Source organism: Indicator indicator, chromosome 12, assembly GCF_027791375.1.
Source record: "Indicator indicator isolate 239-I01 chromosome 12, UM_Iind_1.1, whole genome shotgun sequence".
In the NCBI taxonomy this organism is placed as follows: Eukaryota; Metazoa; Chordata; class Aves; order Piciformes; family Indicatoridae; genus Indicator; species Indicator indicator.
The window spans coordinates 4,676,202-4,703,881 of record NC_072021.1 but is presented as its reverse complement, the minus strand read 5'-3'; the positions used below and the strand labels follow the sequence as shown (position 1 = coordinate 4,703,881).

Sequence of the window (27,680 nt, the reverse complement as noted above, 5' to 3'; positions counted from 1 at the left end):
CAGTGATTTCCCTCATTCCCCTCCCCTTCTCCCCTGCTTTCTGGTCTAGGTTAGCAGCATGGAGGCAGGTGAACTGCCCTTGTAACACACAGGTTGTGACTGAAAAGCTGCTTATGTAGGAGACTGACAAGTTCTATTTACTGTATCATTGTTAAACCTTTCCTTTGGGATGTTGTTGATATTTCTAGACCTTCACCCTCCACTCATCTGTCACCAGGCAGCAGCACTCAGTATAAAACTGGGCTTGTGTCCCTTTACTGAAGAGCAGTTCAGTGCTTGGATACATACGTTTTAAGTGTTGCTGGGGCTGACAGTGACAGGTCCACAACTGCAGTGCTTCGCTGTTGTCAAGCTTCCTGAAAATTGCACCATGTGGTTTGATTTCAAGCCTCAAGCTGTGTTTCAGCTGCCTGTGAACCCCTGGTTTCTACTGGGCTGATGGTTTGCAGCCTGCTGACAACCCTGCTGTGTGCAGGGTTACTGGGGCTGGAGCCATTTTTGGCTACCAATTTGAGCAACTTCTTTCAGGAGGTTTAAATGGTAGGAAAAAGATTTCCTGCAGCCAGCCATGCTTAGCATGCCTATAATCTGCTCTTGCTGGTGAGCTGCTGGTAGAAACCAGGATAAGGATTGAAGACTTTTAAGGAACTAAGGATGTCTGAAGATTCTGATTTTCCTGCTATGATACTGGAAAATGTGCTACAGCAGTGCTTTGTCTGACTCTGTTAGATAGTGGCCAGCTCCATGGCCTCCTGATAGTGTTTCTGCAGTATAATATAATGTTAGGGTTGCCCCTGAAGTGGAGACTTCTTAACCTACTTAAGAGCAGCAGAAAGTGGAGATGGTTGCACATGGTGTCAGAGGAGGAGTTTGTGTGGTGTTACTTGGCTTGTGTCTTGTTTAGTTATGTGGAAATGCTTGGAATTACTGAGCTGGTGAAGGAAAAAACCCAACTCCTCTTCATCATGCAGCTTCTTTTGCCTACAACAGGATGGAAAGCACATCTGTGTGTCAATAATATTGATATAATAAAAATTAAATAATGATCTCATGGTTGTGTTGCTGTGCTTGTAAATTGTGAGCCTGCACAGGAAGACTTTGCTCTGTTTTAAAGCACAGCTAGTTAAAAGCAGAAGTCCTTTTGTGTTGTAGTTGATTGTAGGAAGTTAATGACTCCTGCCTGGCTTTGACTGCTTGGTAACTCTCCCTGTAGCTTGGTCATTCTGTCATCAGTTATAGCTGGTCTAGTCCTTGTTTAGCTCTTGGTAAAATTCAGTGGCTTCTCTCGTAATGGCAGTAAAGGCTAACTGAAGAAAACTTTTTAAACACTCAGTTTTATGTGCCTGTGCACAATAAAAAGACATAAGCCAATGAACAAAGTCAGCAGGAAGAAAGGGAAACACAATTTTTGTCAACTTGAAGAGGCTCATTTGAAGCTTCTTCAAACGAGGTGTTCTGGTAGCTCTGAAGTGCTAAAATTTGCAGGTACTCTGAAATCTAGGAGATGCTGTTTTTAGTGTAAGAGCGAGACAGCAGAAACTCTTCTGTAAATGTCCTCTACTTGTATGATAAAGATGCTACAAGGAGCATGCTGCCACATACTGTTTTATTTCAGTCACTGAAGACCAAATCCTCTTTTTCACACTGACTGAGAGCTGGTCTAGCTAGCCTTTAGCAAGCTGGCCTCCATGTGTCCTCTAAATACAGTAATCCATAACAAAAACAAACCACACAACCGATCTGGTTTGGGAGAATTGCTTGGAAGATGGACTTGGCAGCACTTCTGTAGGACAGCTGTATGCAGATCTGTTTTATTTTCTATCCTAATGATGCCACATCCCCTCCCTGAAAGAATTTAAGTAATCCATTTCAAGATTTAAAAGGTATGTTGATGCTGTGGGTTCTCTCAGTGGTGCAGAGCTGGCAAAACTCAAGGCAGGATCTGGCTTGCTCTGAAATGGGTCAGATCCTTTTGATGATTTTGTTCTTTTGTTTCATGTCCCTCACCCCATGTGCACTGAGTGTGAAGCGTGGCAGCATTTGTATACCTGAAGTAGATGCCCAGGTGGGTGCCCTGGTGCTGCTGAAGTGGGCTGTCATCAGTTCAGCTGTTCCTTTGCAGGCAGCATCTCAGATGCCTGGGAAGGGCACACCCAGCCCCTGTCCAGGCAGTCTGCAAGGGAGGGGTAAGTCACTGCTGCCAAACTGGGAAATGACATTGACTGGGAGAGACTTTCCCAACAGCTAAACAACTGAGTAGGGAAACATTAAACTGTAAACAGCAAAATGTGTCCCAGTGTTGGGTGCTGCAGCCTGGTTGACTGGTCTTCCAGCAGCAGGTGAGGGTTGTGTCAACACCTGGACCTCTGTGCAGGGTTTGTCTCTTGGAGCTTCTTGAGCAGCAGCAGGTTGCCAGGTTCCTTTTCTCTGCCCTTGACTCTTCTGCAGCATTTCTAAGGTGTTGGTCTGTTGCCTGCTGTCCTTCTGATGGCTTTTAGCTACTTAGAGCTGCAGAAAACTTCAGAAGGAACTTATTTTTTGGGATCAAGATCCATGGAAGATGGTTTTGAAACCATATTCTGGGGTACATTCCCAGTGCTTTGGTTTTAAGATGAAAGATTGCAGCTTGCTAGTGCCAGAGGCTAAGCTAACCACTGCTGGTGCTCCTAAACATGTGCAAGTGGAAAGTTGAAATACTAGGTTATTTTCCCATGACAGCACAGATTTGATCTGAAGAGTGGACGTGTTTTTCAGTGGATAGTTGGTTAATTTAAAAGGGCACCTATGTTTTACATAGTTTGTAAAGATACAGAGTCACAGAATGCTAGGGGTTAGAAGGGACCTCCAGAGCTTGGGTGCAACCCCCTGCAAAGCAGGACCACTTAGGGCAGGTCACACAAGATTGTGTCCTAGTGGGTTTTGAAGATCTCTAGAGAAGGAGATTCCACAACTTCTCTGAGAACAACCCTGTTCCAGGGCTTCAGCACCCTCACAGTAATGAAGTTTTTCCTCATGTTGAGATGGAATTTCCTGTGGTTGAGTTTCTATCCATTGGCCCTCATCCTGTCACTGGGTATCACTGAAAAGAACCTGGCCCCATCCTCCTGAGAACCACCCTTCAGATTTGTAGACAATGATCAGATTCCCTCTCAGCCTTCTCTTCTCCAGACTGAACATTCTCAGGTCTCTCAGCCTTTCCTCATAAGAGAGATGCTGCAGTCCCTTACCCAGCCTTGTAGCTCTCCATTGAACCCTCTCCAGTACTTCCCTTCCCTTTTATGTATAAAATAACATGTATAAAAACATACAAAGCCTCAGCCCCTTTCCTTAGGCCCATTTCAGTATGCTGACAGCTGCAAGTGTTTGCTATGCCCATAGGATCTTGCTTTCTCTGCTTTGGGTTTGATGTCTGATTGGAAGCAGCATTCAAGATGTGCCAGGCCTGTCTTGACCTCTGCATATGAAGCTTTCAGGGTTGTGTGGCTGTGCTGTGAGGTTTTTTTTAACTAGCCATACCTGCTTCCCACATACACATGCTGGCTATCTCCCCTTTCAGACCCTGAAAGGCATTAAGAATTTCCTCAGCTGCATGGTTCACCTGGCAGTGCTGTGTTTCACAGGTGCTGTCCAGGGCAGTGTAGGCTCCTGTCAGTGCCTGGGGAGGGCTCAGCTCCTTAGCAGACAGGTAACCACATGGCAATGAAATGAGTTTAGGATGTTGCTCCCTTTGCTCCACCCAGGTGGTGGTTGTGGAACTGCCTGTGTCCTTCCACCAGCAGCTCTGTAGGATGCCAGGAGACACAAGCAGTTATCTGCTACCATGGTTCATGATAAATAGCAGCCTGACAGTGCCAATAAGCAGCTCATTTTATTAAAAAGCTGTATATCTTACAAGTGTCTTGCTCCTGGGCTTGTGCAGTACAACCTCCTCTCCCCTAAGAGGCATTCAGGGACTTTTTTTCCAGTGAAGTTGGTCACAGAATGGAAATGCAGCCACTTCCAGTTGGTCTAGAGTGGATTGAGGCTCTCCTGATTCAGAGAATGGTTTAGTTTGGAAGGCACCTTCAAGATCATCTAGTTCCAGCACCCCCTGCCATGGGCAGGGACACCTCACACTAGATGAGGTTGCTCAAGGCTTCATCCAGCCTGGCCTTGAACACCTTCAGGGAGGGGGTGTTCAGCCACCACCTTCCTGGGCAACCTGGTCCACTGTCTCACCACCCTCACTGGAAAGAATGTCTTCCTAACTGGAAAGAATTTCTTCCTAATCTCCAGCCTAAATCTGCCCTCCTCAAGCTTCAATCCATTCCCTCTCATACTATTTGTGGTAGTTTTAGATTTTGCCTAGAAAATTTTCCACAGATCTTGAACAGAAAGTGGTAGAATGTAAATAAATCACCATTGGATGTAAAAAGGAAAATAATGATAAGGTCTGAATAATCCCATTGGACAGATAACAAATATAAAAGTTAGTTCTGTACACTAACTTTCTCTCTTTTTTGTTTCCTCACTCTGGCAGATACTAACTTCTGGCTTCTGCTGGCTTTGCTGACCTTGAATGAGTTCTTGTTGTGGTTAAGTAACTAACAGCAGCTCTCTGCTCTTCCTCTTGTCCTGTGGACAGAGGGGTAGGGAAGGGAGCAGGGAGAGGAAAGGCTATTAGTAGCCCCCTGGTCTGTCCAGGGGGTTCTTGTGCTGTTTATAAAGTGTAAATATATGTAACTGTTGTATGTTTTGTACATATCCATTGCATGCCATATTTTAGATGGTAGTTTTGCTTGTAAATACAGCTTCCTTTGCTTCCAACTGAGCTGGTCTGGCAATTTTATGTTGGGGGGAACTTGCAACCCACCACACTGTCACTACAAGCCCTTGTCACAAGTCCCTTCCTGGCTTTCTTGTAGCTCCCTTCAGGTACTGGAAGTCTGCTCTGAGGTCTCCCTGGAGCCTTCTCCTCTCCAGGCTGAACAGCCCCAACTCTCCCAGCCAGTCCCCACAGGGGAGGTGTTCCTGTACTTCCCTGTTGTATGAACTCTTCATGAGAGATGGAAACCCAGGCAAACTATTTTCTGTCACTGCAAAGTGGAAGAAGGTAGTGGGAATCAGCAGTCCTGGATTTCTGTGTCTCTTCAGTGGGTGCCACGTGTTTCTTGCAGGCATTATGGCATGTGGCATTCCAGCTGAGGTGGTTCCTCTCACCCTTTGTGCAGGGCAGACTGCAAACTGGCCAAACCTGTCCAGGGGCACAGCCCATTCCCACATGCCTTTATTTTCTTCAGGTCTCCTCTATGATTATTTAGCATTACAATTCATCTGGAACGTGGGAGCTGCTCTTTCTGTTTACAAACAGGTTAAAGTGGTGTTCTCTTTCCAGCGGAGGTTTACTGTGTTCAATACCAAGCCTTGTGAGGGGCTGATGAGGAGGATTTGGATGGTTTTGCCTGCTTACAACACCTTAGGTAGTCTGCTAACTGCTCAGCAGAGTGGGTTGGATAGTAGGGCAGCATTGCTGTGCTCTTGCTGTGCTAACACATATGCTGCTTGGCTAAAAATAACTTTCTGTACCCAAACAAGCTTCTGAGTGAGTTGGGCAATGCAAGGTCAGATGCCTTGACAAATCTACCTAGAAATGATCTCCATCCCCCAAATGGAACTGGCCTTTCCCAGCAGTTGCCATTGCAGAATAAGGCTCTTGCCATGCTGGTTTGATGATAAAGTTTCTGTTGTTCCTTTAGAATCATTTAAATCCTATGAGCAATTCTTACACAGGTTTCACCTGGAGAAGGTTCTTGGGGAGACCTTAGAGCAGCCTTCTGGTACCTGAAAGGGGGCCTACAGGAAAGATGAGGATGGACTTGTCATGGAGTGTACTGATTGGACAAGAGGTGATGCTTTTAAGCTGAAAGAGGGTAGATTTAGATTAGAAATAAGGAGAAAATTTTTTACTGTGAGGGTGGTGAGACATTGGGACAGGTTGTCTAGAAAAGTTGTGGATGTCCCCTCCCTGGAATTGTTCTAGGCCAGGTTGCTTGGGGCTCTGAGCAATATGATCTGTCACAGAATTGTCAGGGTTGGAAGGGACCTCAAGGATCATCCAGTCCCAACCCCCCTTGCCATGGCCAGGGACACCTCACACTACAGCAGGTTGCTCACAGCCACATCCAGCCTGGCTGCAAAAACCTCCAGGGATGAGGCTTCCACCACCTCCCTGGGCAACTTGTGCCCACCCTCAGGGGGAAGAATTTCTTCCTAACATCTAATCTAAATCTCATTTCCTCTAGCTTTACTCCATTCCCCCCAGTCCTATCACTACCTGACATCCTAAAAAGTCCCTCCCCAGCTTTCTTTTAGCCCCCTTCAGATACTGGAAGGCCACAAGTCTAGTAAAAGATGTCCCTGGAACTAGATGATCTTTAAGCTCCCTTCCAACCTCCCCCATTGTGTGATTCTGAAGTGAAATGGCAATCCTTCCTTGTAAGCTGGAAATGAGAATGTACTAAAATGTACTGTAATGCACTGAAAGAATTACTAGACTGTAAGATCATAGGATCATAAGATGTTAGGGGTTGGAAGGGGCCTTTGAAGATCATCAAGTCCAACCCCCCTGCCAGAGCAGGACCAGAGAATCCAGCACAGGTCACACAGGAACACATCCAGATGGGGTTGGAAAGACTCCAGAGAAGGAGACTCCACAACCCCTCTGGGCAGCCTGTTCCAGTGCTCTGTGACCCTCACAGTGAAGAAGTTCCTCCTCATGTTGAGGTGGAACCTCCTGTGCTGTATAGTTCACATCCATTGCTCCTTGTCCTATCCCAGGGTGCAACTGAGCAGAGGCTGTCCCTGTCCCTTCCCTTTTGACCCCCAGCCCTCAGATATTTATAAACATTGATTAAATCCCCTCTCAGTCTTCTCCTCCCCAAACTAAACACCCCAAGGTCTCTCAGCCTCTCCTCCCCAGGCAGTGCTCCAGTCCCTTCAGCATCCTCATAGCCCTCTCTTGGACTCTCTCCAGCAGATCCCTGTCCCTCTTGAACTGGGGAGCCCAGAACTGGATGCAACATTCCAGGTGAGGTCTCACTAGGGCAGAGTAGAGGGGGAGGAGAACCTCCCTGGATCTGCTGGACACAGATGTTAGGCATTTAAAACAGGGATTTCTACACTGTACCTTCTAGAAGATCTTTAGTGGGACTAGGCTTAAGACAGTCATTTGCAGCAGTTTAAACCCAAACCCTAATCAGTTTTGTCTGGGTGATTGTGGTCGTTGTTAGCTTGTGATGGCATCTGACTAGAGAAGTGCATGGATTTGCATTCCCAGGGTATTTGGACATAGTGTTGGGTTGATGGTTGGGCTTGATGATCTTAGAGGTCTTTTCCAACCAAAGCAATTCTGTGATCTATGACTGAATGCTGAACTGAGAAATAATCTGAAGATTTCTGAAGTGTTGGCAAGGCAGGTTGCAGAGGATGAGGTAATAGGGTGGCTGCTAACATATTTGCAGCATGGTTTCTGCCAGCCTGAGGCTGATGCCAGAGCATTAACCAACAGGTTGAGACAAATGAAAGGTTAAGACTACTGGTTTGTACTGGATAGACCAGTAAGGGAGTAAGTGAGCTCATCTGTGCTTCCCCATGGTGCAGCCACTGCTCCACAGGCTTGTGCAATGCAGGAAGCCATGACTTGACAGTGGGGAAGGAAAAACAAGAAACAACACATGAACATAGAAAACATTAGGCTGAGAATCACAGAAATGAGACCTGGGAGAGGTCCACAGTGTCATCTGCCCTGCTTCCCTGCCAGTCTAGCATTGATTGATGCTTACACTAGGTTTGCTCTGTAGTGTTCAGATGAAAATGTCACAAGCATCTTTGCTTCCTCAGTGTAATTCAAAGCAGCCTTGGTATTGCCACCACCCTTTTCTGGTGTTTTATCTTCCTGCCTGGATGTTTGTGTTGTGTGTTTGTTTTTTTTCAACTTTATTAAATACCAATAATTAATAAAGGTGTGAAAAAAAGGTGCAAAGATGCATCACCTCTACTGTCTTAAGGAAAATGTAAATTTTTTTTTTTAATGTGTCTGTAAAGTAAGTTCAAGTTCCAGCCCCACTACTGGTACCTTTCTGAATGCTACAGCAGTTAAATAGAATCACAGAATGGTTTAGGTTAGAAGGGACCTCAGGGGTCATTTGTTACAACCTCCCCACTGTCGGCAGGGACACCTCTCAACTCAGCTGCTCAAGATCTCATCCAGCCTGGCCTTGCACACCCCTAGGGGAGGAGGCAGCCACAGCCTCCCTGGGCAGCCTATTCAGAGTCTCACCACCCTCAGACTGAAGAACTTCTTCCTCAGCTCCAGTCTAACCCTGCTCTCCCTCAGCTTCAAACCGTTCCCCCTTGTCCTGTCTCTACACACCCTGATGAAAAGTTCCTCTGCAGCCTTCCTGCAGGATCCCTTCAGCTGTTGTGGAAGGCAGCTAAAAGGTATCCCTGGAGTCTTCTCCAGGCTGAACACCCCCAGCTCCCTCAGCCTGTCCTCACAGCAGAGCTGCTCCAGCCCTTGGATCATCTTTGTGGCCTCCTCTGGACTCACTCCATCAGCTCTGTGTCCTTCTTCTGCTGGGGACACCAGAACTGGAGGCAGGATTGGAGGTGAGGTCTCAGCAGAGCAGAGTCCAGAGGCAGAATCCCCTCTCTTGCCCTGCTGCCCACACTCCTCTGGCTGCAGCCCAGGGCTCTATTTACCTTCTGGGATGCACAGTCGAAAGTGATTCTTGCTGAGTTCAGAGGGATCTCATTGCCTTCTTTCCTGCTGTCATCTCTACACTGATAAAAATCTCTTTAATCTCTTGGCCCTTCTTACTTTGCAGTATCATGATGTAGCTTTTTGTCATTCTTGACACATCTCAGGAATCATCTGGGTTGCCTTCTGCATCCTTACCAGCTGGTTACAGTAGTGACAGCAAGAGAGCTTGTGAAATACAGCAGTTGAGGGAATGCTTTTGTGAAGAGAATTATGAGAGATCTGCTTGTTAGGAGGCTGATTTTCTCTTGAAGTGACAGCTGGGATGTTTGCAATAGCATCCAGGACAGCTAACTCCAGCACAGTACAGGGATTTGGTTGTCCCTGTCACATCAGCTTCTAGCAGTGCTAACGACCTTTAGAAAGCATTTGTCTTAATCTCCTCTCAACATAATAGTTTTGGGGGTGAAATTTCTTTGAATTTCACTTAACTTTATGATCAAATTGGCTTTTTCTTTTCAGTGTTGTATGGAAAAGTCTAATTTAATATTAAAAGAGCCCTGCAGTGTTTAAAGATGTATTTAAGTAACTGTAAAATACAGAATGAAGTATTAATGAACTCATAAATACCTTAGTGGATAATTAGCACTTCATTTTCCTCAATATTTTATTCCATGTTCTTGAATGATGGAAATAAAGTTTTAATTAAATACCTCTCACCACTATGTCTTGATCATCTTTATAGTCCTTGACTAGTCGTGCTGACTTGTTCTTGAACTTGTTCTTGGCTTCCAATTACAGCTCATCAGATCTAAGTGCATGGAAGGCTTAATTTTGCCAGCAAAGATGACTACAGTGAAGCATTCAGGACAAGCAGTGGTGTCATCCTTCTCTGTGTAGGAGGTGGAAATAGAGAGAGCAAAGTAAGATTTCAAATTGATGCTGATTTCCTCTTACACGAAGTGCTGTGCGTGTGTTTTAGTTCAGTTTTCCACACAATTTGTTTGGGATTTTGGTTTGGTTTTCTGTTTGTTTGGGGTTTTTTTGGGGGGAAGGGGGATTGTGTGTGTTTCCTTAAACAAATTGCACTAAAACTTACACTTTTACTTGGCAGTGGTGCAGAGAGTGAAGTGTTGCTCTTAAGAGCAATACATCTAATATTAACAGAGATTAGAGTCCTGCAGTGCTGACGTGCCTTTGTAGCTGAAAGTTTGCCCACAAAAAGCACTGACGTTGGCATTTCAGAGGCAGCTTTAAATCAGAGAGATGTATACAAGGTCTGACACACTTCATTGGTTGTGTTTACTCAAGTTCAGGGATCTTATTTTGGTTGGAAGAGACCTCTAAGGTCATCGAGTCCAGCTGTGACCCTCAGACCACCATGGCCATCAAACCATGTCCCCAAGTGCCATGGCTACACATTTCTTGAACACCTCCAGGGATGGTGACTCCACCACCTCGCTAGGCAGCCTGTTCTGATGCTTGACCACTCTTGCAGCAAAGAAATTTTTCCTAATCTCCAGCCTAACCCTCCCCTGGCACAATTTCAGGCCATTTGCTCTCATTCTATCACCTGATCCTAGGGAGAAGAGAGCAAATCCAACCTCCTCTCAGGTAGCTGTAGAGACCAATGAGTTCTCCCTTCGGCTTCCTCTTCTCCAAACTAAACAATCCCAGTTCCCTCTGCACTCCTCACAAGGTTTGTTCTGTAGAACCCCTTCATCAGCTTTGTTGCCTTTCTCTGGCCACGCTCCAGCCCCTCAAGGTTTCCTATAGTGAAGGGCCCAAAACTGAACCCAGTCTTGGAGGTGCAGCCTCATCAGTGCTGAGTACAGGATGTCTTCCCTGCACAGGCAAAGTGCAAGAGGAAAGCTGAATGAGTCTGATGTGATAATGGAAGGTCTTCATAATGATTTGAAACCTCTCCCTGATAAAACTGCTTAAGTGTGTGCTACATGGCTGTGTTTTCATCTGGAGATAGATCCAAAAGATGAGTTGTCTTAAATCACTCATTTAATGCACCTTAGATACCTGGTCTGCAGGTAGTCCTTGTCTGTCTGAAGTTTGCAGTTTACTTCTTTCTGTCTTGTAGAAGTTTTATTGATCTTCTGTACCTTTCATCTGTTTAAATTGTGTCATTAAGTATAATAAACCAATATTCAGCTCTATTTGAAATCCCTGCCTTACTCAGCTTTTGAGTCAGACATGATAAAAGCTTAAATTTTTGGTTTAGTGGCATTAAGTCACTCTGAAGTTTGACTCTAAAGTTTAAGTCACATTGACTCTAATCAGAACCTTTTATTCTGAAATGTATCAGTCACCCTTAGGCAAGAAGGAGAAGGGGTTGGTTTGCATGTGCTTGGTGGAACATAATTGCTGATGTGGTCTGTACGTGCAGATGTAAGAACAAGGGCTCTGTATGACAACTGGATGACTATTAAAAGTTCCTAGGGTGGCAAGCTCTAATATACTACCTTTTAGATCTACTATGTCTACCTCTTAATTCTTGTTCTTCTGTTTCTGAGTCTTCTCTTTGCTATTATGCACAGTCACTGCAACAGTCCCTAGCTTTTATTTCATCCTTTTGAATGCTGTGAGCAGGTGCTGTGGTTAGTGACATTTTCTGGATTTTAGTGGACCTGTGCTGCTGAATCTCACTTGGAAAGTTCAGGATCTGCTGCTGCTTCAGGACTGAACAGGACTCTGTGTGGTTAGTTTTGAGCTGTTCTACTTTTTCTGGCAGTTTAAATATGCTTTCCCCTCCCTCTCCCTTTCCTCTGTAAAGCTGTCACCTTAGCTAGGAATGTACACAGGAATGGATGAGATGGTTGCATCCTGGTAGCATGGCTATGACAAACCTGGACTGCCTGAACTATACAAATGCAGTGTGTTAAATATCATCATAGAATGGCTTAGGTTGGAAAGGACCTTCAGAGATCACCTACTCCAACCTCCCTACCATGGGCAGGAATGCCTCTCAACTAAACTTGGCTGCTCAGGGCGTCATCTAAGCTCCTCCAGGGAGGAGGCATCCACAACTTCCACAGGCACCCTATTCCAAAGTCTCTCTACCCTCAGACTGAAGAAGCTCTCCCTCAGCTTTAAACCATTCCCCTTTGTCCTGTCTCTAGATACCCTTACGAGAAGTCCCTCTGCAGCCTTTCTGCAGGCTCCCTTCAGCTTTTGGAAAGTAGCTTTAAGGTCCCCACCACCAGAGTCTTCTCTTCTCCAGGGAGCTCCCTCAGCCTATCCTTATAGCAGAGGTACTACAGCCCTTGGATCATCTTTGTGACCTACTCTGGACTCACTCCAACATCTCTGTGTCCTCCTTCTGCTGGGGACACCAGAACTGGAGGCAGGATTGGAGGTGGGGTCTCAGCAGAGCCAAGTCAAGGGGTAGAATCCACTCCCTTGCCCTGCTGGCTGAATTGCTAATTTTAAGGATGCTGATAGATAATCTGGCAATTATGGCAAGGTCAGTAGCATTTTCCTTCCTTAAGAGAGTGGTGAAGAAAAATAATGGTGAAAATTAGATGCTTATTAATTAGTGGTTGCTAGGGCAGGGACTGTACTGGACAAGATTTGCTCATGTCCCAGCCAGTGAGTAACAGCGTGCTGGTGGTTCTGCTGATGGCTAGAAACTTGGGAACTCAGGTTGTGTCCTTCTCCAGCATGCCTTTTGTGCCTGTCCTGCACTCTGAAGGGAGTGCTGGTTGTGATGGTAGCAGGCCCAGAGCTGGGATGAGGAAATGTTTTTGTGCTGGGCTGTATGCAGCCTGCAGCACCCTGCTGTAAGAGCTTTCTTTTTCATCTCCTTTTTCCCTGCAGCCCCTTGTGTGTCTCTGGTTCTGCTCTGTGGTCACCAAGCTAACTGCTACAGTGCTAATGTAGTAGAAGCCTTTTGTGGCGGTTCTGCATCTTTACAATTAGCAGGTAGGCTGTTGAGAATTCTATTTCATGCATTGCTTCTATATAGATCAGACAGTCTAGATTTCTCAGAGCCAGGGTATCAGGATGCAAGTATCCTGGAGAGCTGGTCAGAGAGGAACCTAATGAGATTCAACAAGGGTAAGAGCAGAGTCCTGCACCTGGGGAGGAAGAATAAACTGCAGCAGGACAGGTTGGGAGGGGATCTGCTGGAGAGCAGCCCCAAGGAGAAGGACCTGGGAGTGCTGGGGGACAACAAGTTCTGCATGGGACAGCAATGTGCCCTGGGGGACAAGAAGGCCAATGGGGTCCTGGGGTGCATTCAGAGGAGTGTGTCCAGCAGAGCCAGGGAGGTTCTCCTCCCCCTCTGCTCTGCCCCGCTGAGACCTCACCTGGAATATTGCATCCAGTTCTGGGCTCCCCAGTTCAGGAGGGACAGGGATCTGCTGGAGAGAGTCTGAAGGAGAGCTACCAGGATGCTGAAGGGCCTGGAGCACTGCCTGGGGAGGAGAGGCTGAGAGCCCTGGGGCTGTTTAATCTGGAGAAGAGAAGACTGAGAGGGGATTTAATCAATGTTTATAAATATCTGAGGGCTGGGGGTGAAGAGGGAGGGGAGAGGCTCTGCTCAGTTGCACCCTGGGATAGGACAAGGGGTAATGGATATGAACTCTAGCACAGGAGGTTCCACCTCAACATGAGGAAGAACTTCTTCAGTGTGAGGGTCCCAGGGCACTGGAACAGGCTGCCCAGAGAGGTAGTGGAGTCTCCTTCTCTGGAGACTTTCAAGCTCTGTCTGGATGTGTTCCTGTGTGAGGTGTGCTGGATTCTATGCTCCTGTTCTGGCAAGAGGGATGGACTCGAAGATCTCTGGAAGTCCCTTCCAACCCCTAACATCCTGTGATCATCCCTGACTTTGTATATTCACAGCTAAGGTGGCAGCTTTAAAGTGAGACAAAGCCAGCTTAGCTAAGTTAGTCAGGGTTAGACAGAAGGCTGACATCTTCAGTCTGTCCTACAGCTGTTCTGTGCCATTCAGTGCTGCCTCTCAAGAGTGGAGCTGGCACATAAAATAACCATTCTCCTATTTAACACCAGTGGAAGTGTTGAGTCCTGGGAGGTTGCTGGTTTGGTTACCAGGTTACAGTGGCAGAAGGAAACAATGCTGTGGGAAGTGACTTGTCATTGCACTGCAACCCCAGCAGAACTATTTTCCTGCTGCAGTAGCCTGGAATGTTAACAGCTGCAGTAAGGATGTGACCTCCTCAGCATGGCTTCTGCTTTAGGTGAGTGGGTGACTTGTGAGCTCCTCACAGGGTTCAGCAGCAGCAGCTGTGTTTGAGCACTTTGAAGGTGGCTGCTCTGACCAAGGGGATATCAATGCAAAAGTGCAGGGAGCTGGGAGAGAGAGAAGATCTTCTTGTCTTGCTAACAGAATTGTTAGTTCTGGAGAAGCTTCTCCTGAATAAAATTAGAAATGACTTTGTGTTGAAGACTTGCTGCAGGACTTGGGGCTGCCTGTGCCATGAAGTATTTTGTCACCTTTGAATAGCTCATGATGCCCTGCAGATAAAAGCCTTGCCCCAGCATCATCTTTGAGAAGTGGGTGCTAGGAAGAATGTGGATGTTAGGAAGAGACTCTTCCCAGAAAGAGAAATTGGCCATTGGAGTGGGGTGCCCAGGGAGGTGGTGGAGTCACCCTCCCTGGAAGTGTTTAAAATAAGACTGGATGAGGCACTCAGTGCCATGGGTTAGCTGATTAGGTGGTGTTGGGTGAGAGGTTGGACTTGATGACCCTGAAGGTGTTTTCCAACGTGGTGAATTCTGTGCTTCTGGGAGCACGTGTGTGGGAAGGAGGACGAACGGAAGGCACCGCAGCATTTCGAGAGCTGAGGTCTCTTTGGAAAGGCTGATGATAAACTCTGCTGCTGCTGGGGATGCTCTGGGTAGCCAATTTTTCTTGTAAGGTGATCTGTGTGGTGCTTTGCCTGGCAGGTGGTAGTACTATTGCACTGCAGTCTGGAGATGGAGGATGGCTCTGATGTGATGCTCTGATGGGCCTTAGACACAAGTGGAGTCATTTAGAAAGCCTGGGAATGGATAACTTTGCATAGCTTTTGGCCTGGACATCTTGGGGTTAAAAGTTGCTGTTTTCAGACAGTTAATGTAACATAGAATCATAGAATGGTCCAGGCCAGAAGGAACCTCCAAAGCTCAACCCCCCTGCACTCAGCAGGGACATCCCCAACTAGATCAGGTTGCCCAGGGCCTCGTCAAGCCTCACCTTGAATATCTCCAGGGATGGAGCCTCAATCACCTCCCTGGGCAGCCTGTTTCAGTGTTCCATCACCCTCATAATAAAGAACTTCTTCCTGATATCCAATCTCAATCTGCTCTTCTCCAGTTTGAAGCCATTGTCCCTTGTCCTGTCCCTGCAGGCCTTTGCAAACAGTCTCTCTCCATCCTTCTTGTAGCCCCTTCATGTACTGGCAGGCTGCTGTTAGGTCTCCCTGGAGTCTTCTCTTCTCCAGGCTGAACACCCCCAGCTCCCTCAGCCTGTCCTCGTAGCAGAGCTGCTCCAACCCCCTGATCATTTCATGGCCCTCCTCTGGACCCTCTCCATCAGGTCCATGTCCTTCCTGTGCTGAGGGCTCCAGACCTCCACACAGCACTGCAGGTGAGGTCTCAGCAGAGCAAAGTGGCAGAAACATCTCCTTGGTCTGTGTGCTCATGAGAAGAGGTGAACCTCTTGTCCTTACTTTACTTCTTGTGAATTAGAAATGGATTTTTTTTTTTTTTGTATCTCTGCTCTATTTTTTCCACATTTCATTATTATTTATGCTCATGATACTTTCCAGGTAGTTTCTCAGTATCCATTTCTGAACTTTTGTTCTTTTCTCAGAAAAGGTTGGTCAAGGTGAATGAGCATTAGCATGCTTAGGATTTCAGATGGAGTTTTACATTTAGTTCTTTAAAAGCTTAGGAGGGAAACATCTGAGTGCTTATTTTAAAAAGTTTAATCTATTAGTGTGGGAAAATGCAATTCATGCCCTGGAAATGTGGAATAATTCATCAGCAGTCAGTGGCTTTTGCTACCAGAGTCGTAGAATCATTTTGGTTGGAAAAGAGCTTGAAAATCATCCAGTCCAACAGTTCTCTAACTCTGCCAAGGCTGGTGCTAAACCATGGCCCTCAGCACCACATCTCTGCCTCTTAAACATCTCCAGGGATGGGGATTCAACCACCTGCCTGGGGAGCCTGTTCCAGTCTTTGAGAATCTTTTCAGTGAAGAAGTTTCTCCTCACGTCCAACCTAAATGCCCCCTGGCACAATTCCAGGCCATTTCTTCTTGTCCCATCACCTGACAGTAGGGAGAAGAGACTAACCCCCACCTGTCTCCAACCTCCTGTCAGAGAGTTGTGGAGTGCATTGAGGTCTCTGTTCAGCCTCCTTTTCTCCAAGCCGAACAACCCCAGGTCCCTCAGCTGCTCCTCTCCAGACCATGCACCAGATTCCTCACCTTTCTCTGGACCCACTCCAGCCCTTCTATGTCCTTCTTGGAGTGAGGGACCCAAAACTGAACCCAGGACTCAAGGTGTGTACCCGTGCCCAGTACAGAGGGACAGCCCTTGCCCTGCTCTTGCTGGCCACACTATTGCTGATCCAGGTCAGGATGCTGGTGACCTTGTTGGCCACCTGGGCCCACCCTGATTCGTCTTCACCCGCTCTCAGCCAACCTCACCAGGTTCCTTTTCTGGTGGGCAAGTGTTTCCAGCCATTCTGTTTACAGCCTGGAGTATTCCTGGGGCTGGTGGGTGAGAATTTGTGAGCATTATGGACGAGAGAGTTTCAGTCCAGAGGAGATGTGATTATCTTGTCTTATCTGGTCCTTCTTAACTTGCCCTGTATTCTTGCATTAAGTCCAGTGAGTGATTATTTTCACAACAGCAGAGTCTCCAGCACCAGTTCTGCAGTCATGTGTCTTGGTTTCAAGCCATGGTGATGATTAAACAGTCCTGGTTAAAGTTGTTTTCTCGTAGGTCATCCTAGAGAACAGTTAATTAAAACCGTTTCTTTTTCTCCCTGTTTCCTCCTCCTCCCAGGGCCTTTTATTTTGAAAGCATTCATGATGACCCTGAGCTGGGTTTGCTGTTTATTAGCAGGGAGTGCAGGGAGCAGAGTTGGAGCTGTGGAGCCAGGGAGTGCTTCCTACAGGTCACTGTCACTTCACAGCAAAAGCTTGATTTGCTGAGACCCAGCAGCCTGGCTGGGGGAGGGGGAGAGCTTGGGGGGATTCCCCGTTGTGGACTAGCAAAAGCATTTAACTTGCTGTAGTTTGCAGATAATTGATACCAAAGTGTAAGTGTAGAAGCAGTCCTTATTGATTTGTACCTGGAGGAAAGTCTGTGCTCCTGGTCTGGTCCCTTTGGACTCTGCTGACTGATTTCCTTCCCCACAGAACATGGGGTTACTAAATAGCTTCAGACTGAGCCAGTGGCTGACTCTCTGCTTTACAAGTCTGTAGTGGCTGTTGGTTCAGCTTTGGCACTTGCAAAGACTGCTCAGTGGGGGCATGTTAGATGGGAATGGTTATTTGACAAGTTAATGGCAATAAATCCTCATTCCAGATCTTGACCTTTGACGGTCAGGCACTTGAATTTGATTTTTCTTTTGAGGCTCTGGCTAGAGCAGATGCACATCCCAAAGTCAGGAGTTTATCCTTTGCATTCCCTTGTTAGTACTTTCTCCTTGGTAGATAGTCAACAGCTTTTCTGCAGCGTGGCACCTCTCTTAGATGAGGCTGTAGCAGAAGTGAAGCCAATCCCTTACCCGAAAAACCCTCTGCCAAGTGCCAGTGTTGTGCCTCTTTGCCATGTGATAATAGGGAGTTGGCAGGTGTGTGCTGAACCAAAAAGTGACTGCATCACAGAATCACAGAGTGTTAGGGGTTGGAAGAGACCTCCAGAGATCATCCAGTCCAACCCTCCTGCTAGGGCAGGTCACACAGGAACACATCCAGCTGGGGTTTGAATGTCCCTAGAGAAGGAGACTCCACAACCTCTCTGGGCAGCCTGCTCCAGGGCTCTGCCACCCTCACAGGGAAAAAGTTTTCTCTTCTGTTCCTGTGGCACTTCCTCTGCTCCAGCTTGCCCCCATGCCCCTTGTCCTGTCATTGGACATCCCTGAGCAGAGCCTGGCTCCATCCTCCCCACACTGCCCTGCACATCTTTATCCCCAGCAATGAGGGCAGACCTCAGGCTCCTCTGCTCCAAGCTCCAAGCCCCAGCTCCCTCAGCCTGTCCACAGAGGGAGATGTTCCACTGCCTGCAGCAGCTTTGTGGCTCTCTGCTGGACTCTCTCAAGCAGTTCCCTGAGGTCTTTCTTGAACTGAAGGTCCCAGAACTGGACAAAGTATTCCAGGTATGGCCGCACCAGGGCAAAGTAGAGGGGGAGGAAAACCTCTCTGGACCCACTGACCACAGCCCTTCTAATCCAGCCCAGGATGCCCTTGGCCTTCTTGGCCACAAAGGTTCATTGGTTAGGTTTTAGTGCTGGGTGGAACATGCAGAGGGTAGGTACTGGTGTCTCCATGATTGTATGGTAGTACTGGTGCTTGGAATGTTTGAAGGAAACAACGTGTCTCTTGAAAGGTGTGTTTTAGATATGCCTGTAGAGTTACAGTATGAAAAAACTTCCTCTTACTGATTAATCTTCTGCTGTTTCCTGGGAGGAAAAACCACAAGTGTAATACTTTTATTTACTGATCAGGTTCAGCCAATGTACTTTCTATGCAGAGCACCTCCCTTGACCTTCCCTTCCCTCCATAGTCTCCCTGCCCTGGAACTATCCTGCTAACCTAAAACCCTAAAAGCTCGATCTGCCCTGTTCTAATTCCCTGGGTGTTGTCATAATGGCACAGGGGAGCAGGGAGGGGAAGGATGACAGAAATTGGTATTGCCAGAGAAGGAAACAAAACAGAACCATGTCAACTAAATGTGATGTTGCAGAAGGATGGAGGGATTTAGTAGTGTGGGCATCTTCAAGGCAGTGAGAGACAAAGCTTTGAGAACCTTGGCAAGGGTAGTGGTTCAGAAAAGCAGGGCTGGTGAAGGAGATGGAAATTGCAGGAGTTTTTTTGGGGGGGTTTGCTTTCTTTCCTCTCTGACTGGTGGTCTTCTCTCTGGAGATAAGTGCCGAGCTTTGCAGTCCTCACAAGGCTTAATAAAGAAGCTGGTGCTGCTTGTTCTGACTGCAGAACAAGTGTCTCTTTGGCAGCAAATGTGACTTGGGATTTTCTTCACAGTAAGCTTAACTCAGCAAATGGGGATCCACTGCACAGGGTAATGAAGGAAGGCAGCCTTTTTTTCTTTGACACCTGGTGGAAATAGCATAGGTAGACTTGATTGTGAAATTCATTCTCTTTTCATAAAGCAGTTTGTGTTTTGTCTGACCTTCTGCAGGCCAAAATAATTTTAGATTTGATGGCTAAGCATAAATCTGGTTAATATCAGAGTTAGAGTTGTTTTCTCTTATGTTTTTCTAGAGAACAGGTAATTAAAAGCTGTGAGGCACATAAAGAAAATTCAAAAGTAATGCTGAGTAATACTTTTAATAGATTCTTCTGGGGAGGTCTAGGGAAGTTCTTCTTCCCCTCTACTCTGCCCTGGTAAGACCACATCTGGAATACTGTGTCCAGTTTGGGGCTCCCCAGTTCAAGAAAGACAGAGACCTGCTGGAGAGAGTCCAAGGGAGAGCCAGGAGGATGCTTAGGGGACTTGAGCATCTCCCCTGTGAAGAGAGACTGAGAGCCCTGGGGCTGTTTAGTGTGGAGAAGAGAAGGCTGAGAGGGATCTGATCAATGTCTATCAATAGCTGAGGGGTGGGGGTCAAGGGGAGGGGGCCAAGCTGTATTTGGTGGTACACAGGAATAAGCCAAGGAACAATGGAGACAAACTTGAACAGAGAAGATTTCAGCTCAACATGAGGAGAAACTTCTTTCCAGTGAGGGTGACAGAGCCCTGGAGCAGGCTGCCCAGAGAGGTTGTGGAGTCTCCTTCTCTGGAGGCTTTCAAAACCCACCTGGATGCATTCCTGTGCAGACTCCCCTGGGTGATGCTGCTCTGGCAGGGGGGTTGGACTGGATGATCTCTGGAGGTCCCTTCCAAACTCTAATGTTTTGTGATTCTGTGATTCTGTCTTCAATATCAGACATGGATATAAGATGATGATGTGTGCAGAGCTTCAAAAAAAGGTCAGTTTAGGTATATCTTTCAAACTATTTTAGTGTGGAACTCATTAACCTCTTGAAGCAGTAGCATGTTATTGATTTAATCACACTTAACCTTGGGCATGTGGATTTATGTAATCCCAGGGAGCATACTTACTTAGATGAGGCCTTAATGAGAGGTTTCTCTGACACTAAATTTGTGTCAAGAAGTTTCATTTCTAATTTGAGCTTTGGTTGACTGAATCACACACAGAATCAACAAGGTTGGAAAAGACCTCAAAGATCATCAAGTCCAACCTGTCACCCAAGACTTCATGACCACTAAACCATGGCACCAAGTGCCATGTCCAATCCCCTCTTGAACACCTCCAGGGCTGGTGACTCTACCACCTCCCTGGGCAGCATATTCCAACATCTAACAACTCTCTCTGTGAAGAACTTTCTCCTCACCTCGAGCCAAAACTTCCCCTGGTACAGCTTGAGACTGTGTCTTGACTGCATCCAGGTTATGCCAGAGTGAGAGAATCTGAGCAGTATCAAGTCTGAGCCTTGTTTCAGCCCAGTTTCATCTCTGTTATAGGCTGATGCTGCTTTGATGACAGGTGGTATAGATCTAGAAGAAAAGGCAGGTTAACAGAAGACTTCTCAAACTGGGAATGTATTGGGAAGTGCAGGCAGTAGGCACTGGAGTATTTGCTACTCTGCTGCCCTTCAGGCCTGTTCAAAGCAGTAGTTATACTGCAGTGTCTGAGCATCAGCTGGAAAGGAAGGCAGGCACAGGAGAGCTGTCTTCATGCTGAGAGACAAATCTGTCCTTAGTACTTGCCTCTCCCAGCTGTGTCCCTTCAAGTTTGTGGCTGTACTTGGGAGAAGCTTGAGGGGAGCAGATCTGGGTCAGACTGGTCTGACTTCTGCCCAGGCAGCTATAGAGTAAAAGGCCAAAGAGTGGTTTGCTGAGGATGAATCACTGTAATGACAACTCCTTATTTTCAGTTCCCTGTTGGGTGCCTTAGGAATCTTACCTTTGCCAGGGGAAGAGTGAGGAGTGGTTTTAATCTGTAACTGGAACACATCTGTTCTTTAGTCCCTCAGCACTTCCTGAAACTCCAAGCCTTCCTGCCTTAAATTGCCCAAAGTCAGCAGTGCAGCTCACTCAGCCTTTCTCAGCTGCAGGCTGTGTGGCTTGTCTTCTGAGCCCCACCTGCAGCCCTCTGATCACATCACCTGCGCAGACCTAGTTCCAGTAGGTGAGGAGGGAGGGACTATGGGGCCCCTGCAAAAAGAAGGCAGTGGTGAGCAGGCCTCCTGCTCCCTGGCCCTGGCTCAGGAGTTTGCCATGAAAGCAGGTGACAGGGGGTGCCAACAGTGGCCCATACACAATGGTTTGAGTAGGTAGACTCCTGGGTTTGGCCCCTGATTGAATGTCTATGTAGTGGGAAAAGAGCGATGCTTAGCTTGGGTGTGGTGGTGGTTTCCTACATGAAGAGCAATTCTCTAATCTCTGTTTGTTGTGCTAACACTGCCATGGGTCTGCAGGCTGCTCAGTTAAGTTGCTGTTTCTGTCAGTACCAGAATTTGGCATGCTGGGTGATGCTTTCTTTTGCCATCCAGAGCGTAGGTGGAGGAGGATGTAGGGAGAAATCTGAGCTCTGAGGATGCCGTAACCTTGCCGGGGAGGAAGCTGCCCAGCCTGTTGCCAGCGGCTCTGAGGAGCAGTGCTGTAGGTGCTGTCTGTGTGACAAAGATAGCTGTCAGCTGGGTGGAACATTTCTGCTTTTGAAAAAAGCCTAATCTGTTGCTAAAAATTCCTGGCTGTTAATACTGAGTTAAATCTAGCCCCAGACGGTGCCTCTGTGCCACTGTGGCATTTTCAGGCTGTGCCTAGAAAATTTTCCACAGATCTCAAAGAGAAAGTAGTAGAATGTAAATAAATCACCATTGGATGTGAAAAGGAAAAGAATGATAAGCTCCAAATAATCCCATTGGACAAATTGCCAACAGAAGCTAGTTGTGTATACTAACTTTCTCTCTTTTTGGCTCCCTCGCTCTGGCTGCTGCTTCTCCTAGCTCTTTGCTGACCTTGGCTGCATTGCTTTCTTTTGGCTAAGTACTAACAAAACAATTCTCTGCTCTTTCTCTCCTCTATCATGTACAAGAGGGTAGGGAGCAGGGAGGGGGAAGCTATTACTAGCTCCCCTGGTTTGTCCGGTGGGGTTCTTGTGTTGTTTATCAATTGCAAGTACCTGTAAGTATTGTAAATATTGTGTATTTTGTACATATTCATTGCATTTCATTGTAGAGTGTAGTTTTGCTTGTAAATACAGCTTCATTTGCTTCCAGCTGAGCTGGTCTGGCAATTTACTGTTGGCGGCAATTTTCAAGTCACCACAGCCAGCAGGTTCTGTTGGGTATTTAAGGAGCCGCGGGGTCGCTGCCTTCCTCGGGGGAAGGCTGCTGCTGAATCAGCCCTGTGCTGACAACAAACTCTCTGCTCTGCTTTCAGGACCCTTGTGAAAGATGGTGGATCGCCTGGCAAACAGCGAGGCAAACACGAGAAGGATCAGCATCGTGGAAAACTGCTTCGGAGCGGCTGGCCAGCCCCTCACTATTCCTGGGCGTGTCCTGATTGGGGAGGGAGTGCTGACGAAGCTGTGCAGGAAGAAGCCCAAAGCCAGGCAGTTCTTCCTCTTCAACGACATCCTTGTCTACGGCAACATCGTCATCCAGAAGAAGAAGTACAACAAGCAGCACATAATCCCCCTGGAAAACGTCACCATTGATTCCATCCAGGATGAGGGGGACTTGCGGAACGGGTGGCTCATCAAGACGCCCACCAAGTCGTTTGCCGTTTACGCCGCCACCGCCACGGAGAAGTCCGAGTGGATGAACCACATCAACAAGTGCGTCTCTGACCTGCTTTCCAAGAGCGGGAAGAGCCCCAGCAGCGAGCACGCGGCCGTCTGGGTGCCGGACTCGGAGGCCGCCGTCTGCATGCGCTGCCAGAAGGCGAAGTTCACGCCGGTCAACCGCCGGCACCACTGCCGCAAGTGCGGCTTCGTGGTCTGCGGGCCGTGCTCCGAGAAGAGGTTCCTCCTGCCCAGCCAGTCCTCCAAGCCCGTGCGCATCTGCGACTTCTGCTACCAGCTGCTGGCCACCGGCGAGATGACTGCTTGCCAGTCCTCCAGGTCAGACTCCTACAGCCACTCGCCAAAGTCCTCTCTAAACGATGTGTCCGACGAGGACGACGATGAAGACAGCAGCGATTAAGGACCAAACCTTTGGGGTTTTGTTTTTGTTTCCAAATGTGTTGCAGTTTGTATTTCGAACCACGTGGAGCTGGTTTTGGGGGGGTCTGTAGCGAGGATCCTCAGAAAAACTCTGTTCCTAGCCATAAAAATCTGCCTGAATATCTTCGGCTGCCATGTGCCTCGAGCTCTCATTGCTCTAGACAATAGCTGGCTGTTGTTTTTTCCCCCGCTAGTCTATCACTCTGCAGGGATAGACTGCTGCAAATGTTACCGGAATGTTTTCCAACCTCTTGTACTTGAGTTGTGTCTAGGTTAGACTGTTGTGGAAGACTGGAGAATGCAGATGTACCTTTGTTAATTTAACAACCTGTACTTCCTAGCGCTTCACCTCGGGATGCTGTTGCGTGGGGTTTGCAGACACAGGGAGGAAGGCTATAGGAAGGGCTGTTGGCTACAGTCCTTTAGACCATCTTGTTTTATCCCTTACCATGGTGTGTAATGAGTTGAAACGTGACACAAGCTACAAACTTCAAGGTCACAAAAAGCTGGAAATTGTCTTGTTTTGCTCTTATTTATGACTTCCTACACCAAGCAGTGCCTTGTACCAATTGTGCTGATTCAGGAAGAAACAAACCCGTTTACGGCGTCTGGGTTTGCCCGATGCTGGTATCTGAGAGCTTGTTGGTGCTATTGCAAATAACTGCTGTGTTCAAAGTGGAGCTTTGACAAGGTCAGAACTGTACCTCCTGGTGGAGACCTCAGACCACACGTCCTCACCTGTGCAGGCAGACGCGAAGCCTCCACAGACGCAGCAGAGTTCTCCTTGCAGGAGCTGTGTTACGGGTCAGGATCTTGAGATGAGAAGCTTGGGGGGGTGACTCTTCACAGGGATGTCTAAGTTTTCTTTTTCAGTTTCAAATTTGGCAGATGCACACTGAAATTTGAATTGGGTGGTAACAGCATTTGGATGCCTTTGTATTTTTGGAAGTAAATTCCCCCCAAATGGCACTGAGTTACTTCTCAAAACACTGGTGAGGGGACTGTTTGTGTTTTGCTTTTTTTCTTTTCTTCTTCCCCCACACCCTGAGGAGTTTTATTGGCTTGTTTAAAAATAACCTCATACTTTAAACAACAACAACAAAAAAGAAGCCTGCAAGTATCGTTCTCAAATTTTCTTTCCTTTTTACACAGCTGACCTCAGGATAAATGTGAGATGCAAGTTGTTTCCTTCTAAATGTCTACCCAGGACCAAGAAAGATGTATTTAAAGAGCTATAATGAAATCCTCAGTGCAGAAAATGTCTCTCCCATAGTATTAATTTCCTATTTTTAATAAGTCCTTGAAGACAGAAATGGCATCTTCCCATATAAATTTTAAAGTTAGACCTGTTAAATCCCCAAATATTTCTATATTTCTCTATTTTTATAATGGTGGCAGCAATTTTGAAGCAGCAAAACCTCTTAGAAATAGTTGTGGCAATATTAGTAGCAACTGACTTTATACAGGGGAAAAAGAAAAAAATAAAAAGGTTAAAGTTTTGTATCTCTCAGTGACAATTTCTGCACTGTTTGCCTTGGTGGCAACAATTGAGGTAAATATTTATTGAATAAACAATGAATGCTGCATATTGCACAAGTCTCCTATTTTGTATGCTGGAAGTGTCAGTCATTTGGTACAAAAAAAACCCAATCAGCAAAGCACTTCAGACTTGTGCCCCTCTGAGGTTTCTGGTAGCCAGAGATGCACTTAGCCTTGTTTTGGTTTGGGTTTTTTTTTTTTTTTAATGTGTTTTGGGTTTTTTTGGAGGCACTCTGCCTGAGCAGCCTGCATTAAGAGTGCTTCAGGTGAAAATGGCACTAAACTTTGGAGCTTTGGGGCAATTTCTAACAAGAAGTGTTTGGGTTTGGGTTGGTGAAGAGTATTTGATCTACTTTGAAAGAAACATTAAAAGGGTGGGGGAGGAAAAAAGCTTTCTAATGGAGACTTAGGGAGCAGGAAGATTCTGTAAAGTTGCCAGATAAGCAATAAGGAATTGTATGTGCTGAAAATTAGCTGAAAGGAAGGAGTAGCTCCATCCACTTCAGCCCTTGAAAGATGAGGGTGACCTGCAGCAGAGCAAAATGGACTCTGTTCTGAGAAGGCACTTTAATAGTGCTTGCTTTTTATACCTCTCCTCTTCAATGTAAATATTTCACGCATCTCCATTCCTGATTTCCCCCAGCTTCAGATTTTTCCCTTATAATCAAAGTCCAAGGCTGCCTTGTACATTCCTCCTAACAACAATTTCTTTATGCTGCAGTGGTTTCCTCTTCCTTCAGCTGTCAGCACTTCACTTTGTCTCATTAGCGTCCATCTCCTCGTGGACCTTTCCTGCGTCACAAAAGGGCTGTGCTTACTTTTCAGCACTTTTTTTAGGGCGTGGGAAGAGGGTTGCCAAGAGTTAGGTCACATCCTGTATTTCAAAGAATGTTCTTGTACCTACTTCAGGTATCTTTTTTTTTTTTTTTTTTTTTTAATGCATTGATGAAACCTGCACTGTGCTGCACTGACCTCTGAAGCTGTAACCAAACCAATGCCTGTGCAGGGGATTTTTTCTTTTTTAATCTGAAGTTGATATAAATGTTCCAAGCTTTTTTTTTTTTTTTTTTTTTTTTTTTTTTTTTTAGAAAGCATTAAAAAAAAGTGTTTTCTGATAATACTCCTATCCCTTGGTGGTGTTTAAACCTCACCAGAAGGGACTTCTCGTGGCATCCCAAGTTCCTGAAAGGGCTCTCGGTTGGTGCTGTGTGGTCTGGTTCTGTCAGATGGTTTTTATTTACAAATCTATGGTTGTAGCTTCAAGCCTCTTGTGTTTAACTGTCCTGAACTGTGGGCCTGCAAGGGGGACAGAAAATAGGGCAGCTGGTTGGTTTTGGTTTATCTTCATATTTTAGCAGCAAGTTTAGGCACTTTCAAGAGGGGGTGTTCAAGGCCAGGTTGGGTGAGGCCTTGAGCAGCTGAGTCTAGTTGTGAGGCATCCCTGCCTGTGGGAGCAATCTGCTAAGAAGCAGGAGGCATTTCAGTGTCATGCAGTCATGGAATCACAGAACTGTAAGGGTTGAAAGGGACCTCAAGGATCATCCAGTTCCCCCTCTGCTCTGCTCTGGTAAGACCCCACCTGGAGCACTGTGTCCAGTTCTGCAGCCCCTAGTACAGGAAAGATCTGGAGGTGCTGGAAGGTGTACAGGGAAAGGCCATGAGGATGATCAGAGGGCTGGAGCTCCTCTGCTATGAGGACAGACTGAGAGAGTTGGGGTTGTGCAGTCTGGAGAAGAGAAGGCTCCCAGGAGACCTTCTTGTGGCCTTCCAGTATCTGAAGGGGGCTCCAAGAAAGCTGGGGAGGGACTTTTGAGGGTGTCAGAGAGTGATAGGACTGGGGGGAATGGAGCAAAACTAGAAATGGGGAGATTCAGATTGGATGTTAGGAAGAAATTCTTCCCCATGAGGGTGGTGAGACACTGGCACAGGTTGCCCAGGGAGGTGGTGGAAGCCTCATCCCTGGAGGTTTTTGCAGCCAGGCTGGATGTGGCTGTGAGCAACCTGCTGTAGTGTGAGGTGTCCCTGGCCATGGCAGGGGGGTTGGAAGTGGATGATCCTTGAGGTTCCTTCCAGCCCTGACAATTCTGTGATTCTATGGTATCAAACTGGAGAGTAACTTAATACTTTTCCCAGACATTCTACACTCAGTTGTGATTAAGTGATCACTCAGCAGTGATTAAGTGGGGTCAGTTTCTGTATCTTTCCTGTACTTTTTATGTTTGTGGTGGACTTAATCTGCTCTTTTGTGAGAAGCTTTTCAAATCCAATGGGGACAAGAGCAGCAATAGTGCCTGCAGTCTCTGTTGCAAGGCTCTGCCGTCAGCTTCTGTTGTGTTGGAGGAAGAAGTCTTTGCTTTAGCTGAGCTCACATTTGGCACACACTTTACTGGTACTTCGTACTTCATTTGCAGGAAATACTCGAGGAAAGGGAAAAGGCAAAAGTCCCTTCTGAAGATTTTAATTGAAGCCTACTAATATTAGCCTCTGCACCTAGGCTGCTGCCGTTATCTGAAGATAAATAAGGCTGTTTTCCTTTCAGGTTTGATGAAGCTCAACTTCCTGTAGGTAATGAGTAATCAGTGAGGGTCAAGCAGTGTTAGTCAGTTCAAACTAAAGTTTAACAGAGCTGGGAGAGTGGATTAATGAGTGCAGGATTTGCAGCAGGGCTTTTAAGGTCTCTTCTCCAGCAGGCAAATTATGAAAATGGCATGCTGAAGCCTTGTGTTGGTGTGGGGCTTTTCCCCCAGGGAATGCTCTTTAGCTAATCTTTTCATGCAAATTGGACAGTGGTGATCACAGCAGCTGGGTACTGTTGTAAGTGGGAGCAGATTCTGGATTGCATTACTGTGATTTTGGTGTTTCCTTGTAATTTCCATGAACTCCTAGAAGAATGCCTGCTTCTGTTAGCAGATACAGCTGGAAAAAAGAAGGAAGAAAAAAAAAAAGAAGTTGAAGTCCTGATTTC

General features: G+C 46.7%; 1 protein-coding gene across 1 annotated transcript; it reads left to right on the top strand.

The window, feature by feature from the left end:
- Positions 1-22,397: 22,397 nt before the first annotated feature.
- PLEKHF2 (pleckstrin homology and FYVE domain containing 2) lies at positions 22,398-23,164 on the top strand. The gene has a single exon (XM_054385499.1). The coding sequence runs from the start codon at positions 22,407-22,409 to the stop codon at positions 23,154-23,156; it is 750 nt and encodes a 249-aa protein (XP_054241474.1). The 5' UTR covers positions 22,398-22,406; the 3' UTR covers positions 23,157-23,164.
- The last annotated feature ends 4,516 nt before the right edge of the window (positions 23,165-27,680 follow it).

Bases quoted from the DNA above. Each gene is read 5' to 3' on its own strand.
- PLEKHF2 (XM_054385499.1), top strand. From the start codon at position 22,407: ATGGTGGATCGCCTGGCAAACAGCGAGGCAAACACGAGAAGGATCAGC.